Source organism: Falco punctatus (assembly GCF_963210335.1).
Source record: "Falco punctatus genome assembly, chromosome: Z".
NCBI classification, from domain to species: Eukaryota; Metazoa; Chordata; class Aves; order Falconiformes; family Falconidae; genus Falco; species Falco punctatus.
In genome coordinates this window covers 6598143-6613879 of record NC_137586.1, presented here as the reverse complement: position 1 = coordinate 6613879, position 15737 = coordinate 6598143, and the positions used below count along the sequence as shown (strand labels likewise).

The 15737-nt window shown below is 39.6% G+C and overlaps 1 protein-coding gene across 4 annotated transcripts in view; it reads left to right on the top strand.

Annotated features, from left to right (window-relative positions):
* The first annotated feature begins 252 nt into the window (after window positions 1-252).
* The window catches only part of PIK3C3 (phosphatidylinositol 3-kinase catalytic subunit type 3), an 82234-nt gene continuing 66749 nt past the window's right edge, over window positions 253-15737 (top strand). Inside the window, exons 1-6 of one of the 4 annotated variants that reach the window (XR_013924702.1) lie at window positions 253-483; window positions 2272-2460; window positions 2958-3101; window positions 5289-5421; window positions 12662-12748; window positions 14843-14938. Coding sequence is in view for 3 of the 4 variants with exons in the window: in XM_080370919.1 (XP_080227045.1) it covers window positions 416-483; window positions 2272-2460; window positions 2958-3101; window positions 5289-5421; window positions 12662-12748; window positions 14843-14938 (717 nt within the window). In the remaining variant the exon portion in view is untranslated. The remainder of the gene's footprint in view (window positions 484-2271; window positions 2461-2957; window positions 3102-5288; window positions 5422-12661; window positions 12749-14842; window positions 14939-15737) is intronic. The other 3 variants (XM_080370919.1, XM_080370917.1, XM_080370918.1) reach the window with 3 other exon arrangements.

Genomic DNA, 15737 nt, shown 5'->3' with positions numbered 1-15737 from the left:
TGAGCAGGGGTCACAGCCCTGACACCTTCAGACACATCAATCACGATGGAGGCTGCTCCCGCGCAGCCCACCCCTCTCTGCCTTCGGGTGGGACAGGCCGCCATCTCGCACATAGCTGAGGTAGCGGCCATCTTGCCATGCCTCTCAGGGTGGCCGCCATCTTGCGTGCCGTACAGCCGGCGGCAGCCATGGCAGTGAGAACGATGTGGGCGCAGCCATCTTGTGGCCGCCCACTCGGTAGACGTAATGGCGGCCATCTTGATACAGGTCCATTACATCGTGAGGCGGTGGCCTTGCTTCCCTGAAGCAAGATGGCGGCGGCGCATGCTCAGAGCTAAGGGGTGCTGATGCCCGCGGGCGGTTGTGGAGGCCTCAGCGCCGCTGAGGCGGCGGTCGGGGACTGGCGACAGCAGCCATGGGCGAGACCGAGAAGCTTTATTATGTTTATAGCTGCGACCTGGACATTAACGTGCAGCTAAAGATGTAAGTGAGGGAGACCGGGGCTTGCAGCGTCCTCCTGCTCCGCAACGGGCGGCCAGGGCTGTGTGGGAAGCGGCCCGGTCGCTGCCGGCTTGGGGGGGGGGCTGGGCCACCCGCCTGTTCGCCGGGCCAGCGCAGGGTCCCGGAGCCTGGCTTTCCCACAGCAGTGCGGTTACGGAGCTGGCTCTGCCTCCCCTCAGCAGCACCGGGAGCTCCTGGCTGCCGCCTGTTCCCTCAGGGCTGCCGGGCGGAGGTAGCACTGCCACGTCCCTGTCAGCGTCCCCCGCGGCCGAGCGGCCCGTGGGCCGGGTAGGGATGGCGGCGGCAGGGCCGGGGGTGTAAGCTCTGCTCAGAGCGAGTTGTAAACGTGCACGGCCTTGGCTCCTGGCGTGCAGGGCGGTGCGTTACGGCAAAAATTGATTTGTCAGTTCAGCGCACCTGTCTCTGGTAAACTTTCCCCTGCTGCTGTCACAGCTCACCCCTCAGTGTTAGGGGACGGACATAATCTTTCTCCTACTTGTTTACGTGCTCCTTTGAAAGCTGGTTACTTTTAATCGGGTTCTTTGTTGTAGGCAAATCGAGGTGTTGCAGCGTATGTACGTGCCTAACTGGGTATATGGGAAGCACTCCTGTTGGAGCTGGCATTATCACATTTTCTGGTTCATGTTTTAATTTTTAAGTTTGGAATTTTTCTGCCTCACAGCAGTGAGATGTTTACACTTGTGTAGGAGTGACGTGGCTGGCTTAAAAATGTAGTATATCTAATGTTGGTACATTAAGGTATGTTGCACTTTTTTTGGAAAACTAACTTGGGGAAGCTTATTTGGGGTTCTTTAACTTCTGGATGGAAGATAATATCAGAAGTCAGTTGGATGTGTCATTTTTGCTAATTCATTCTGCCAAACAAAACCCAAAAATATAACCAGTTTTTGTTTTGTTTGGTGTTTTTTTGTTTGTTTGTTTTGTTTGTGTGTGTGTGTGTGTGCGCGTTGGAGTATATGATGTCCTGGAATGTGCTGTGGAAACTTGTTCCATCAACTGAAGTGGTTTTGTGCTACTGATTTTTGTTTGCTGGAAGACTGATCTTGCATGTTTTCCCATCACCACCATAATTCCTTTTTTGTTTTCATATGTGCATCCAGAGACAGATATTTAAACTGCATGATTGTTTTCATTGTGGTATAGCTGAGGCCTGAGAAACGTCATCATTTTACTTTAGCATTCTGCAAATTGTTGCAAGGCTTTATTCAAGTTCGATTTGAATAGTCTTCTTAGTTGAACTTTGGTTTGTTGTTGATTTGAGAGATGACTGTTACCTAAAGCCAGTCTTACGCTTCACATTTCATTCGGCTTAAAAATAAGGCTTCTTTTATAATGTGGTTTTGGTTTGTTTTTTTTTCCAAACAATATTTGGAGCACATGTAATCTGATGTTTGGTTTGTTTTTTTAGTAATAGCACTGTACGTAGTTTCATTGTTGCCCTGCTTATTGTACCTCATTTGATGCTGTTTGAGAATATACAGGTTGTACAAGAAGTAGTAGTAGTTCTTTCCTCCCCTGCTCTTTCCCCGCACTCACATGCCCCTTCCACAAGTCAATAGAGAAATAAATTCTGTGTTTGTTCATCATTTCATGACCTGAATTTCTCTCTGATGTTTGGATTTCACTACCACCTAGTAATGCATAGTGAGGATAGCCTCAGTATTGGGCAATCAAAATATAAGCTATAGAAATCTAATAGGATTTTTTACTGTGGATAAAATACATTTTGGGTTATTTATCTCCCCGCAGAGGAAGTCTGGAAGGCAAAAGAGAACAGAAGAGTTACAAAGCTCTCTTAGAAGATCCAATGCTGAAGTTCTCAGGACTGTATCAAGAAACTTGCTCTGACTTGTATGTAACTTGTCAGGTGTTTGCAGAAGGGAAGCCTCTTGCTCTTCCAGTTAGAACTTCCTACAAGGCTTTTAGCACTAGATGGAAGTAAGTGACTGCCTTTTATTTCATATTGCTCTTAGTCACTGGGGCATCAAGTTATATAAATAAATATGCATGGGTTTTATTTGTTGGAAAGATTTGATTTCAAGAAACAAATGACTTCTGTTTCTTGAAGTCTCTGTGTGGTTATTAAGTATTACCCTGACATCACAAAATCAGCATTTTTGTGTAATGGGGAAAGTGATAAAATTGTTACTTGTGTGTTTGGCATGGCTTACTACTTAATTTCTGGGGCCTGGACTAGCACATTTTCATACTGTTTACTGGACAGGCTAATCTGTGATACTTAGTTATCAAACCAGAGTATTTTTCCTTAGGTCTCAGGCCTTTTAATCATGCTCAAGATGAGTATTTGTGTGTTTAAAGCCTACAGGAAAGTAGTCCAGCTGCCCTTAGAAATTTATATTCTAAGAAGAATCTGAGTTGTATAAAGTAACGTGAATTCTAAGGCTTTATGACTAACAAGAAGTGTTTCTCTGCAGCTGGAATGAGTGGCTGAAACTGCCTGTGAAGTATCCAGACTTGCCTCGCAATGCACAAGTGGCTCTGACCATCTGGGATGTGTATGGACCTGGTAAAGCAGTTCCTGTGGGAGGAACAACAGTCTCGCTCTTTGGGAAATACGGGTATACTGCTTTTTCGTCTGTGGTACAGATTTGAAGCTAGCACTACTTATGAGAGGTGGTTTTTGTTGTATTTTTGTAAACGGGTTTAACAGTTCTATGACTGAAAAATCAGATGCATAGATGATCTGTTCTGTTTCTTCCAGAGTGCAGCTTCATACATGCTGCAGTGTTGTAAAAAAAGTCTTCTCTTGTATAACACCAAAATTTAGTCTTTTTGGTTTTTAAGATCTGTAAGCTTGGATTTTAAAATAGAAAATCCTGAAACCGCTTTGTATTTATACTTCAGTAATGCATGGGTGCCAGTACTGATTACTTAACATAATTGATTTAATTGGCTTGCAATTGAGTTGTTAATGCAGTCTTATTTATAAGGAATAAAATGTAACTCAGTAAATAAGGAATTTTCAAAATTGATCATCTGTGATCCACTAGAGGGTGGATTTAGTAAATTTGTAGATAATAATGCTGATATGGGAAGGATTACAAGTGGGCTGGAAGGTGAACGATGCATCAAAAGGATCTTGACTAAAGGAACTGAAAAAAAAAGGATGCACTTTAAAAAAAAGCATGAGACACTGGTACTTTTTGCAGTTGATTGTAGTCAAATACAGAATGGGGAGCAGCTGCCCAGGAAAACGGAGGAAAAGATTTGTGCTTTAGAGCAAATCTTAAGTTTTGCGTGATCCAGCATTGCGATGCCCTTGTGAAATGTGCAAAGAGTGTTGGATATATGAACAGGTTACAAGTATGCACGTCAGGGACAATGTTGTATCCTTCTCCATACTCATCCACTTGGCTGGGATACATTCAGTTCTATATAATTGACTTTAAGCAAGTTGCTGACTTCTGGGAGTCTAAGGGAACCAGTATCTTTGAACATCTAGCAAGTAGGTGTGGTGGAGGAAGAGTAAAGTGTAGTGAGGCTGAAAAGACTCTAGGAACACTTTTATAGTGTGTAGATTATGTTGGAAAATGGGTGTAATTAGCCTTTTTTATCTTGTCAGATGGTAAGAAGTAGTAAGCTGAACTGAAGTACAGGAAGAGTTTAGGTTACATTAGGAAAGCTGTTCTAATGATGCCTGAGTGCAGAAAATGACGGTAGAGAGAGGTTGCATCTCTCTTGTTGAAGACAAAAAGATTGATGTTGTCTTAGGGCAGGAAATTGAACTGGATCAATTAGACTGTGCTCCAAGAACTGCTGGTAGTTTTTAAGGCATTGGAGCATAGTTCCTGGCAAAAGATACGGTTTATAAATGAAATTTACTTTTTATTTCCAGCATGTGGGGCCTGGGGGAAGTAAATGGGGAGAAAGCAACAAATAATTTTGGAATTTTGTATTTGCTTGTAAATGGAAACCCTTGTAGTACTATTCCACAAAGTGATACATAATTTCAATGTCAAGTGGTCCTTCTAGTTGGCATTTCTCATTTTTAATGGTTGACTCTTTAGTGTTCCTTCCAGTTGTATTTACCTGAAGTTGTTAGAGTGAAGTGATCAGTTCTTATTGGCAAAAGTAATGCACTTGATTTCTTGGAGCATCTTTTATAGGTGGATCAGCACAAATATGCAAAGGAAGCACAGTTTCACAGAGGAAAGATGTGGTCAGTTACCCTGCAAAGTTCTGTTCACTGCACAGTTTCAATTACCAATTCAATTTCAAGCATAGATGGAGAAAATGGTGTGTTGAGGGTTGTGGGATTTTTTTTTTTTTTGGCAGCTTGGAAGGCTGCTTTGTATCAGTTGACCTTCAAATGAAACTTAGGTAGTTTTTTACTTGAATTTTTTTCAGACTGGCAGACCTAAAGTCAGTATTATAATTTGCAAGTCAAGAGGAATACTTTCTGCTTCATTACAAATAATAAAACTATGAAGGTCAGGCTCTGTCCTTAGTTTGTATGTTGTACCACCCCACTGACTTGGGGAATTACCCATTTTTCTTCCACTTGCCAAATAAGTTATCTCAGACTTACTAGTTTTCTTTTGAACATCCTGGGCCAATAAAAATGAAGGCTGCAGAGGGCATAAGGTGTGAGGCGCTTTTGCAGTTCAGTTAAATTATGCATGGCAGTGCATGTTTGTAGATTTGGCAAAGGAAACTACTTCATTTTCTTGCTGCTGCTGTACTTCGATTCATGACAGCTGTATTATTTTGAATTTACTGAAGCAGTTCTGCATTTTTCCGTGCAGTATGTTTCGTCAAGGAATGCATGATTTGAAAGTCTGGCCCAACGTAGAAGCTGATGGCTCAGAGCCCACCAAAACCCCTGGGAGAACCAGCAGCAGCACAGTCTCTGAAGATCAAATGAGCCGCTTGGCAAAGGTAATGAAATAGCAAGTAACCTTTTAAGATGTATGTGAAAAGCTTGCACTTTCATTGGAGTGAAGACAGGCTTGTCATCTTGTTTTCTCATGTGAAAGCTATCTTCTTTTGATTGTTTAGCTATTTGACAGCATTTATTCAAATGAGTAAACTAGGTCATACTCATTTACTTCTGAAGTATTTTTTTAAAAGGGGACATATAAATACCTTTTAATACACATAGCATTCTCTTGTAACAACTTAACATCCTAATTCTTTGTAAAGAATGAAAATGTCAACATGCCTTGATACTTGAAGCCAAAATTCCATCAGGTTCAGTAAGAGCAGCTTCTAACTAATTTATGAGGACAGACTGCTTTTTTCAGTAGCCATCCTTCAGGTTTAAGGCTGTCCGGTGTAGTGTTCAGATGTGTATGACAATACCTCTACATAAGAAAGAATTTGAATAGAACTGCAAAAATTAACCAAAGTTTCAATCATTAAAGCTCATGAATACGTGTGTGTATTAGTATTTTATTCTCCCAGCGTGATGGCAGAGTGTATTTTTGCTATCAAAGCTACTTCTGGAATGTAACAGTAGTGTTAGTTCTTGATTATTTTTTTATTTGATTTTTTTGATCAGCTTTATTAGCTGATCTCTCATTCTTCAGGTAAGCTTACCCCAAGCTTGGCAAATTGCTCATCCCACTGAGCGTCCTTTCTTCTTAATCTTGGTCTCCTAGTTTTCATCCTCAACTTTGTGCAGCTCCTAGTGGAAGATAAGTCCAGTGCCATAAATATGTCCATTTCCTCATCTAGAGATTTATCACAGCAGTAAACCAACTTTCATTTAGGGTCTCTCTTTTATTACTGTAGTTCACCTTGAATTTATAATAGAAAGTCATTAAAGCTTTCTGCCAGTGGTGGTGCCCCATTTCTTGATGATGGTAGAATAAATCCCCTCTAGCCTAAGGAAGCTCTGTAGACAGACACTAAATATCAAGGCTTGTTTATAGTTCATTGAATGGTTGCATGAGGTACACAGCGTGTCTCTGGGAAAGGGTTTTGAAGTGTAGGCCTTCTCGTGTTAGTTCTGATATGCAAACGTGACCATACCATAGTGTCTTTTACTCTTCCCTTCCCTTCTTTTTGCTCCGTAGCTCAAGAAATACAAATAATGTAATTTATTTCTGTCTTAAAGTACCTGGGTCTGTTCTAGCCTGTTCTTCTGGTATGTGGGAGATGAGGGCTCAAAGCCTCTGAGGAAGGGACAGGAATTCTCCTTTCACATCTTGATTAAACGTTATAGTTAATAGCTGATAACATAACTGCCCCCATTCTTCTCTTCTGAAAGCTGTGTTGGGAGATAGTAATTCCTGAGAGAGTATTTTCACTGGTATGTTGTTGTGTTCATTTACAAAAGCATTTTACCACCAGATACCAGTGAAGTGAATGGGATTTCTGGGTAGTGGTCTGTGAGAGCTTTGACTTGCACAGCTGTTTACATAGCAGATGAGGCTCTTGTGATGTATCATTCCTAAATAGCCATTGTTCGAGCACAATCAGCTTCAGTTTTTTAATGACTTACTCATCAATTGCTGAATGCTGCCTGATGCTACTCTATGTGAAGGTATATTGAAATATAGGTAAGAGGAGTAGGACTAATTAAATACAAGATGAATCCCTGTGGATTCTGTTAGTTTTGGTTTAGTTTTTTCTGTTTGTTGAGCAGACATATAATTTGTGTTATGGTATTGAATGATGTCTGGTACTAGAGGCCAGGTTAATGTCCTCCAGATAATGAGTAACTTCTAAGAGCTTGCTGAAGGACCTTTTACCATCTAAAATATTCTTACATATAAATATACTATATTCTTGACAGGCTTTTGAGTTTGTGTGTGTGTGTATGTGTGTGGTATTTATAGAGAATTTTTGTAAAATCAATGACTTAATGCTATCCTTTTACCTTAAATTGATGCTATAGCAAGCCTTTCATTTCATGTTGAGATGCCGTATAGTTGTGCTCTTACAAAACATTTGACTATTGCTTGTAAAATTGCTATGGATGAAAAAGGCATGAGTTTGCATCCTGGAGGTCATCATGAATGTGTCTTTTTCCTGTACTTATGCTGCGATGGAGAGACGGGACGCAGCTTGATGCAAACAAATGTCGATTTACTGTACAGAAACACGAGTTTATATATACTTTCAGTAGCTGCGCGTTTTAAACAGATTGGTTCTTGAAGCTAAGCATTGCATACTAGGCGATCCCCGATCGGTGGTAAACTACCATCAATTAACAGCAAGGTGTCACCTCTCCTTGGCGCCATCCGTCCCCCACTCCACTATGCTCTCTCAGCATGACTCATCATGTTAATTGTTGTGTCTATACAAGCTCGAGCACATTCCCCTCAGCTAACTGATTGCCACGCATGGTCCTAATTTCCAGCCCGCTCCTGCATACGTAGGGAATATTAATGGATATTCCACTTTTGTGGAATACCTTAGCACATTCAAATGTAAATGACATAAAGATGTTTCTCCCATGAGTGGTGTGTTAATTTATTCTACTTAAACAAAAATTACTCTTTTAAGTTCTTTTTGACCAATTTATTTCCTTCACACCTTCTACTGGCTGAAGGAAAATGGGTAATAACAATGGTGAGATAGTATCTAAAGGGATGCCTCTTATTTAGTAGCAGATGAGTGCTTCTTTCCCTGAAGGGCATGCAGTAACTTCTCTGTTAAGCTTTATGTATTAATGGAAGAGAATGGCTCTTTGTGTCTGTGTGTGTGTGTGTATGTTTACAGATCTTCTGGGTCTTGTATGCAGTCCTATCTAGCTGCTGTATTACAGATTTTCTTGTCTACCGGGGAGGTTTGCAGCTCTAAGAGGTTAATAATTTTCCTCTTAAACATACATAATGAGATTTTTCTTTGTTCTCTAGTGTAGTGAATAAGAAAACAAACTTAGAATTTGTTAGACCAAGGTATCTAACATTATTTTTGCCAAGCCTTTGATAAGTGCTATCCTAAATCTGTGTATCAGTGCCGCATGTGAATATGTGGTATTTTGAGAATTTTGATGTATTGGTTTAAGGTAGTGAAGATGAGGGCTACCTTGAGTAAGAAAAAATATTTTCATTAGATTAAAAAAAACAACATAAGGAGTAATTTAGAAGTGGCTAAAATGGTGGACATGTAAAGGTAAGAAATTTCTTCATTGCTGAGAATGAGAAGACCTTTTCTGTGAACTAGGTAGGACATTGTGAAAGTGATGATGTCCTGCCTGCCTGAAACAGCATTTTGGGTTATAACTGGTCTGCATGCTGTTGCTCTCTACCTTTGAAATATATAGTTGATATGGAGAAATAGTGTGAAATGGGGACAATGGACATCGACTGTGATTGTATGTGTCTGCTCAAGGTATGTGGGTATGGTGACTGGTCATGGGTGCGGTGTCTGGTCACATAGGCACACAGCTTTGAGGAGACGCCTACAGTTTTGAGGAGACACCTGCCCTTCTTCCTCTAACAAAGGGGCTATTGTAAAAAAGAATGAGAAAAGGATGAGAGAGATTCCAATGCTATCTAGAGGGAGGGAGTGCTAAGTCTCCTTGCTGGAGAAGATTGGATGGTCACAAGAACATGAATCACCTACAAACCTGCAAGACCACCACATTCCAGGCAAAGGACTGATAAGCTAATTAACATACGAAGCGAGAGTAAGCGGGTTTAGGTAACGAATATGTATAGGTGTTAATTGAATATTCATTTGTTTTATTGTATAAATGTGAGATGGATAGTCAATTCGGGCATGCACGCTTGTGGAGGAGCGATCCCCCGTGCATCTGTGCGCAATAAACATACCTACTTTATAACTTTCGAGTTACAGAGTCTAGTTCCGCACGTCATAGTCACATATAAGGCAAAGGCTGAGTCTTGTGTTATCCTTTTAGTACAATCCTAGCACATCCTGTCTCTAATATTGCTGAGATAGAGTGTGATTAACTGGCTACAGAACCGTAACTGTGCTCCTGTTACAGTCTTGCTGATAAGTTAAAAGAACCCAGACACTGAGTTTCTGTGCTTTGGTTACATCCCATATCCTGAAACATAATTGAGTATTATACTTTGTCGCCCTCCCTGCCTTTCCTTTTCCTTTTTTGCTGTTAAGTTTCTGAAGTTTATTGAAGCTAATCTGAAGATTATTAGTCCCAGAGTTTATTGGAGACAACACAAATGAAAAAAAGCCCCTATTGTGTACTGAATGGAGTTAATTCCTAGAAGTTACAGTGATCTTCCAAGGTTTGCAGCAAAATATTATTACATCTGTCAAGCTATACTGTGGTCTAGAGCTTAAAGTAATGTGAGGTGAATCAGCTGCTTTAAGCAAACAGTCTCAGAGTTGTTATGGGATTATTTTTTGTGTTTCATGGAACAAGTTCAGAACAAGGTCATCCAATACTCATGGCTTCTTAAAATGTTCTTAGCAGATCTGGAAATAAGTTTAAAAGAAAAAGGGCAGGATTTTCCTCCCAGCTGAGTAGCTTTTTAACTGCTTTTTAAATTGTAACTGCTTTTGATTAGTTCTTTATTTTGTAGAGGCAGTAACTATAGTTATTATATAGGAAAATTTTAAACCTCATCTCTGCTAGACTTAGTAGGAACTGATTTAAAGAACGAAGTCAAAATTTCTTAGTGACTAAGTATCCTTTATTGGCAGCGCTGGATGCACGGGGGATCCTTCCGCCTAACGTGCATACCGGAAGTGACAATCCATCTCACATTTATACAATAAAACAAATGAATATTCAATTAACGCCTATACATATTCGTTACCTAAACTCGCTTACTCTCGCTTCGTATGTTAATTAGCTTATCAGTCCTTTGCCTGGAATGTGGTGGTCTTGCAGGTTTGTAGGTGATTCATGTCCTTGTGACCATCCGATCTTCTTCAGGAAGAAGACTTAGCACTCCCTCCCTCTAGGTAACATTGGAATGTCTCTCATCCTTTTTTCATCCTTTTTATAAATAGCCCCTCTGTTAGAGGAAGAAGGGCAGGTGTCTCCTCAAAGCTGTGTGCCTATGTGACCAGACACCACACTCATGACCAGTCACCATACCCACATTCCTTGAGCAGACATATACAATCACAATCGACGTCCATTGTCCTCATTTCACACTATTTCTCCATATCAGAACCAACAGTCAGAAAAGCTGATTTAGGGTATGTATTTGTGAAGTGAGCAAGTATTGGCATTCAGAGCTAAATGTCATGCTTGCTTTCATAAGTAATCTGCCTTAAATTTTAATTCAGGTTTTGAGAAGGGTGCAGAGGCCATGGCGTGGGCTGTAGTGTATTCTCGCTCTTTCTAACAAACTGTTTCCAAGAAAACTAAATAGGATTTTTTTTTTTTTTCCTACTTAGAGGCAAGAACCAGTATCCAAAGTCTTGTTAGACCATAACACCAAACTAACCTCTAGGGAGGTGAATAAGGAGGAAAAAAACACCCACCCAAACCACAGAGCAATGAACTTGTCTTAAACAGCAACTTTTGTGGAAAGTGAGCAAGCAAGATGATCTGTTGTTGGATATGAAGGGGCAGTTGATCAGTTTTAAAATACAAGGATAAACGTTTACCAGCTGATCTTTGATAGATAATTCCACTGATACAAGAACACTGATAGGGGGAGACTGCAGAACACTGAAATTTCATTTCACTAATGATTTTAATGGCTGTTTACAGTCTTTTGGAGACTAGACAATTATTTGCTTGTTTTGTCAGTATTGCTTCTAAGATGTAAAAAGCTATTTGATTCTGCATAATTTCTGAAGCTCAACTTCGTGTGAGTTTGTCATGTGTGTGTTCTCCATATGAGTCAGGATCTGTACCTGGACATGAAGTTCACGCTTTTCTCAGAGTACATCGTGATGGGGTTTGTATTTAGCCTTGTACTGCTAAGATATCCATTTACTAGGAATTTGACTGAGGATAATGAAACAGTACTACTGGTGATGGTGCGAACTCTTGACCTTTTTTGCTTCACAGTGATCTGACAAACTGTGCTACCTAGACAACTCCCTTAAGTCTTCTGTGGGGTTTTTTTTTCTTTTTTTTTTTTTTTGTATAAACCTCTTTTCCAGTTCTATATGGGAGGAGTAGGCTGTTGTGTTCTCCTGCATACAATACCTTCCATTCATACACTTTCCTAGGTCTCTTTGTATATTGCCTGTCCTCTAGCTGTCAACTGGGCAAGAAATGGCAGTTGTTGTGACTGTATGGCATGTTCAGATTTAAATGCTTATGGGTGGGCAGGTTGCCCACAGAACAAAGCTGATGAAGTATTAGTTGTAACCCTTTTCTTAATAGGAATAATTTTGAGGATGTCTTCACTACCTATTTTCTAGACAGGTAACTGATTTCTTTGAAATATGAAAGAATGTTTTCTAGTCCCTTTGCGTCTCTTGTGTATTGCAGGACTTACTGATATCTTTTTGTGTGGAGCACTTGTGATTTCTTAGGAGCTGAATAAGATTATTCCAACTCCTATTTGTGTGGTCTTCTGCTGAATTTTTCATAAACTGTTGTGTGTCAGTGCATCTGAAACTACAAGTAGTATAGCTCGTATCTTCTTTTCCTCTCTTCTACTGATAGGCAGTCCTTTAAACAACTCTTTCCTTGCTGTTACTAGACCAATATGTGGAGGTAGGAGTAAAACTTGAGCTACTTTTCAGATGACTAAGAGGAGAGGGAGAACAAGCTCTCTGTGACTTGTTGTAAGTATGCAGCTGACATTTTGCAATGTTTAAGTCCAGTCTGAAAACTTGTTTAGGTAAGGTGAACAAGGGCAGAATTACTCAATTTGGATAGTTTTTGAAATATCTTTTTGTTTGACTTGGTAAATTTTTATGAAACTTAGTAACGCAAAAAAGGAAATATCTTCACTGTGTGACTTTGCTTAAAAAAAATAGGTTCCTGTTTTTAATGTCTTGAAAAGGCAAAGGTGATGTGCTTTGGATGTGGTTTTGGTCTTTGCTGTTACTGGTATTTTAAGTAGTAGGATTATATTTTTATGGCATGGCTTATCTGTTTACAAGGATCTACTGTGCGTGTACTGTACAAGTATTTTTTCCAGTTCTTTTATTCTCTGCCCCCCCCTTCCCCCCCCCCCCCCTTTCATGTTAGTGTCTGTGTTAAATTTTTATAATCTTTTTCTTGTTCTGAGCACTGTGAATGTTGTCATGTTTTTTCATGCAGCTCACAAAGTCTCATCGACAAGGTCACATGGTGAAAGTGGACTGGCTGGACAGACTGACCTTTAGAGAAATAGAAATGATCAATGAGGTAAGTCATCATACATCAGACTTTTTATTCTTTTTTTTTTTTTCCTGAATCTTGCTAATATGGAACCTTTGCTTTCTTAGGAGACTAACTCTTAAGTATTTCTCCAATTTTTCTTGTACCACCAGTGTACATGATAAAAGGAAAAGGAAAAATAATTCTTTAAACTTCCAAAGTTGAATTTACTTTGGCAATAATGAGAATTGTAGTATGGTTTGGGTTAGAAGGGATCTTTAAAGCTCACTTAGTCCAATCCCCCTGCAGTGAGCATGGCCATCTTCAACTAGATCGGGTTGCTTGGAGCCCCATCCAGCCTGACCTTGAATATTTCCAAGGGTGCGTCTTCTACCACCTCTCTGGGCAACCCGTTTCAGATTTTCAGCACTCAATGAGAGTAAATGAGTACAACTGTTATATCTAGTCTAAATCTACCATCTTTCAGTTTAAAACCATTCCCCCTTGCCCTATTGCTACAGGCCCTACTAAGAAGTCTGTTCCCATCTTTACGATAAGCCCCCTTTTAAGGCACTGGAAGGTGCTACATGGTCTCTCTGGAGCCTTCTCTTCTCCAGGCTCAACAACCCCAGCTCTCTCAGCCTGACTTCATAGGAGAGGTGCTCCAGCCTCTGATCATTTTCCTGGCCTCCTCTGAACTTGCTTCAACAGATCCATGTCCTTCTTACATTGGGGGCCTCAGAGCTGAATGCAGTACTGCAGGTGGGGTCTCATGAGAGCAGAGGAGGAGAATCCCCTCCCTCGCCCTGCTGGTCACGCTTCTTTTGATGCATCCCAGGATATGGTTGGCTTTCTGGGCTTCGAGCACACATTGCATGCTCATATCCAGTGGTTTATCCACTAGAACAGACAGCTATCTTACATGTTTTCAACTTCAAGTGAACTTGAACACAGAAAACGGAATTTAACAACTTGGAATAGCTTGGAACAAGTGCTGTTAGGTATGATGAGCTTAACTCTAGGATTTAGATTCTGATGTGAAGCTTCTTGGACATATAGTCTGTTCCTTGGTTTTAGACCTGTTCAGCTTTATTGGTTTTGATTTTTGGGTGCTGAGGAGAAACACTTACAAGATTTGAATGAATAGTTAAAAAAAATAAAATCCGGTAGTTAAATACCTGAATGAGAATGTTAACCCTCATTGAGAAAAATCACCCCCAACTGTTAACTTACTGTATCTTGCACTACAGCTCTTATGTAGTTTTCTGCTTTGTGTGCTGAGAATATTGTTGTCTTACTTACAACTACACCTCTGGGAATCTGATTATTTTTGAACTTAAATGAATTATGAGTATTTTTTTAGAGTTCAGCCTATCCAGGTTTTTTTGTCTCCTTCTCTTAGTTTTTGTAAAAATGTGCAAATCTAAAAATTACTGTTTGCCAGAGCTGTGCCTTAAATGCAGAGCAACTCTGCCTGTGCTGGGAAGTCAATCCATTATTAACACATGAAACAAACTTGAGTTGCTCATTATTAATGGGGATGCTTATTTTTTTTATTAAATGTGTGTTCCTGGTGGAGGTTATGTATAACTTCTTGTTTCCCACCTAGACTTTAAAATTCTAAGCACTTTTTTCAAGGTAAAGCATTTAAAAAACGCATACATAAGCAAATCTTCATCTGAAAGTGAATGAGCTGCAAATTTAATCGTTTAGTCCAAGTGTAATTTGTCTCTTTCATGGTTTTATCAAAAAAAGTTGTTCTTTTTTTTTGTCTTCTGTTTTTTCAGTGACATGCATAATTGTGTGTAATGATTAAAAACAAAAATCCCAGCTGTCATCTGGTTATTCTTCATTGCCTTTATTCAGACCTTTAGCCCACCATCACAAGCCATTGATAAAAATAATTTTATCTGTTACGTGTGGATGTTTATCATTCAGTGGGAATGTGAGGAAGTAAGAATGTCAGGAAGAAGGTTATATGGTCTCGAGTAGTACTATGAAATGATTAACTGAATAATTGATACAACAACTGATAATTAATCAGTTACAGCATAAAGGAAGTAGGGTAATTGTTGTATTGAGAATGCTGAAAATTGATGCACTTTAATATATGATACACATCTGTGGTGGATCTCTCCTCAGAGGGAAAAACGAAGTTCTAATTTTATGTACCTGATGATTGAATTCCGTTGCGTCAAGTGTGATGATAAAGAATATGGAATAGTTTACTACGAAAAGGTATGTGCCTAGCAGGCTTTATGGTCTTCTTTAAAAATCAGCTTATGCACCTAAAATGGATGGGTTTTTCTGCTGAGGTGAAATATTCTGCCGCAGGATAGCGGTAGACAGCTGTCAGTGGCAACTGTTTATGTACATAAAAATCAAATACTGTAGATGCAACAGGATTGCAGAAGTCAATCATTCATGTAATACAGTTCAAGATTACAGAATTTAGTAAGTGTGAGTGATTAAAAACTTTTTGATTTATGGTTTCTTCAGTCATCCAGCAGTACTTTCAGAGTAGCTGTATGTAAAATTACGTCTTGTATCAGGAAGAAATGTACCATTATTTATTGGTAACTTCAGAAAAGGTAAGTTATTAAAACTTTGCCCAGGAGCTCTGCTGGTAAACATTTTCTCTAAAATGAACAAATACAAAAGTTTAGTTTTTCATGCTGCAAATGCTTTGGAAGTCAATTAAGTAAGACCTCTGGATTAAATGTCTTGCATCTTTTCTTCCTGTTTACAAAACAGGTCTCCAAATCAGTGCCTTTAGTGGTTTTTTATGAGTTCAAATTTAATGAAACGAAGGATTAATAGGGAGCTTAAGACATCAGTGTGGCATTGCCAGGCATTATCAGTACTTAGATAATAAGATAATATAGAAAGTGTGTAGTGTGGAAAGACCCATTAAAATAGGAAAAGCAGTATATGTATAATCTGTTGTGGTTTTTTTTTTTTAAAAAGCATTGTTACTGATTGCCTTTTAAAATTTTCAACCTGTTTAGATTCATAGGAAGTCAGAAAGTTACTGAAT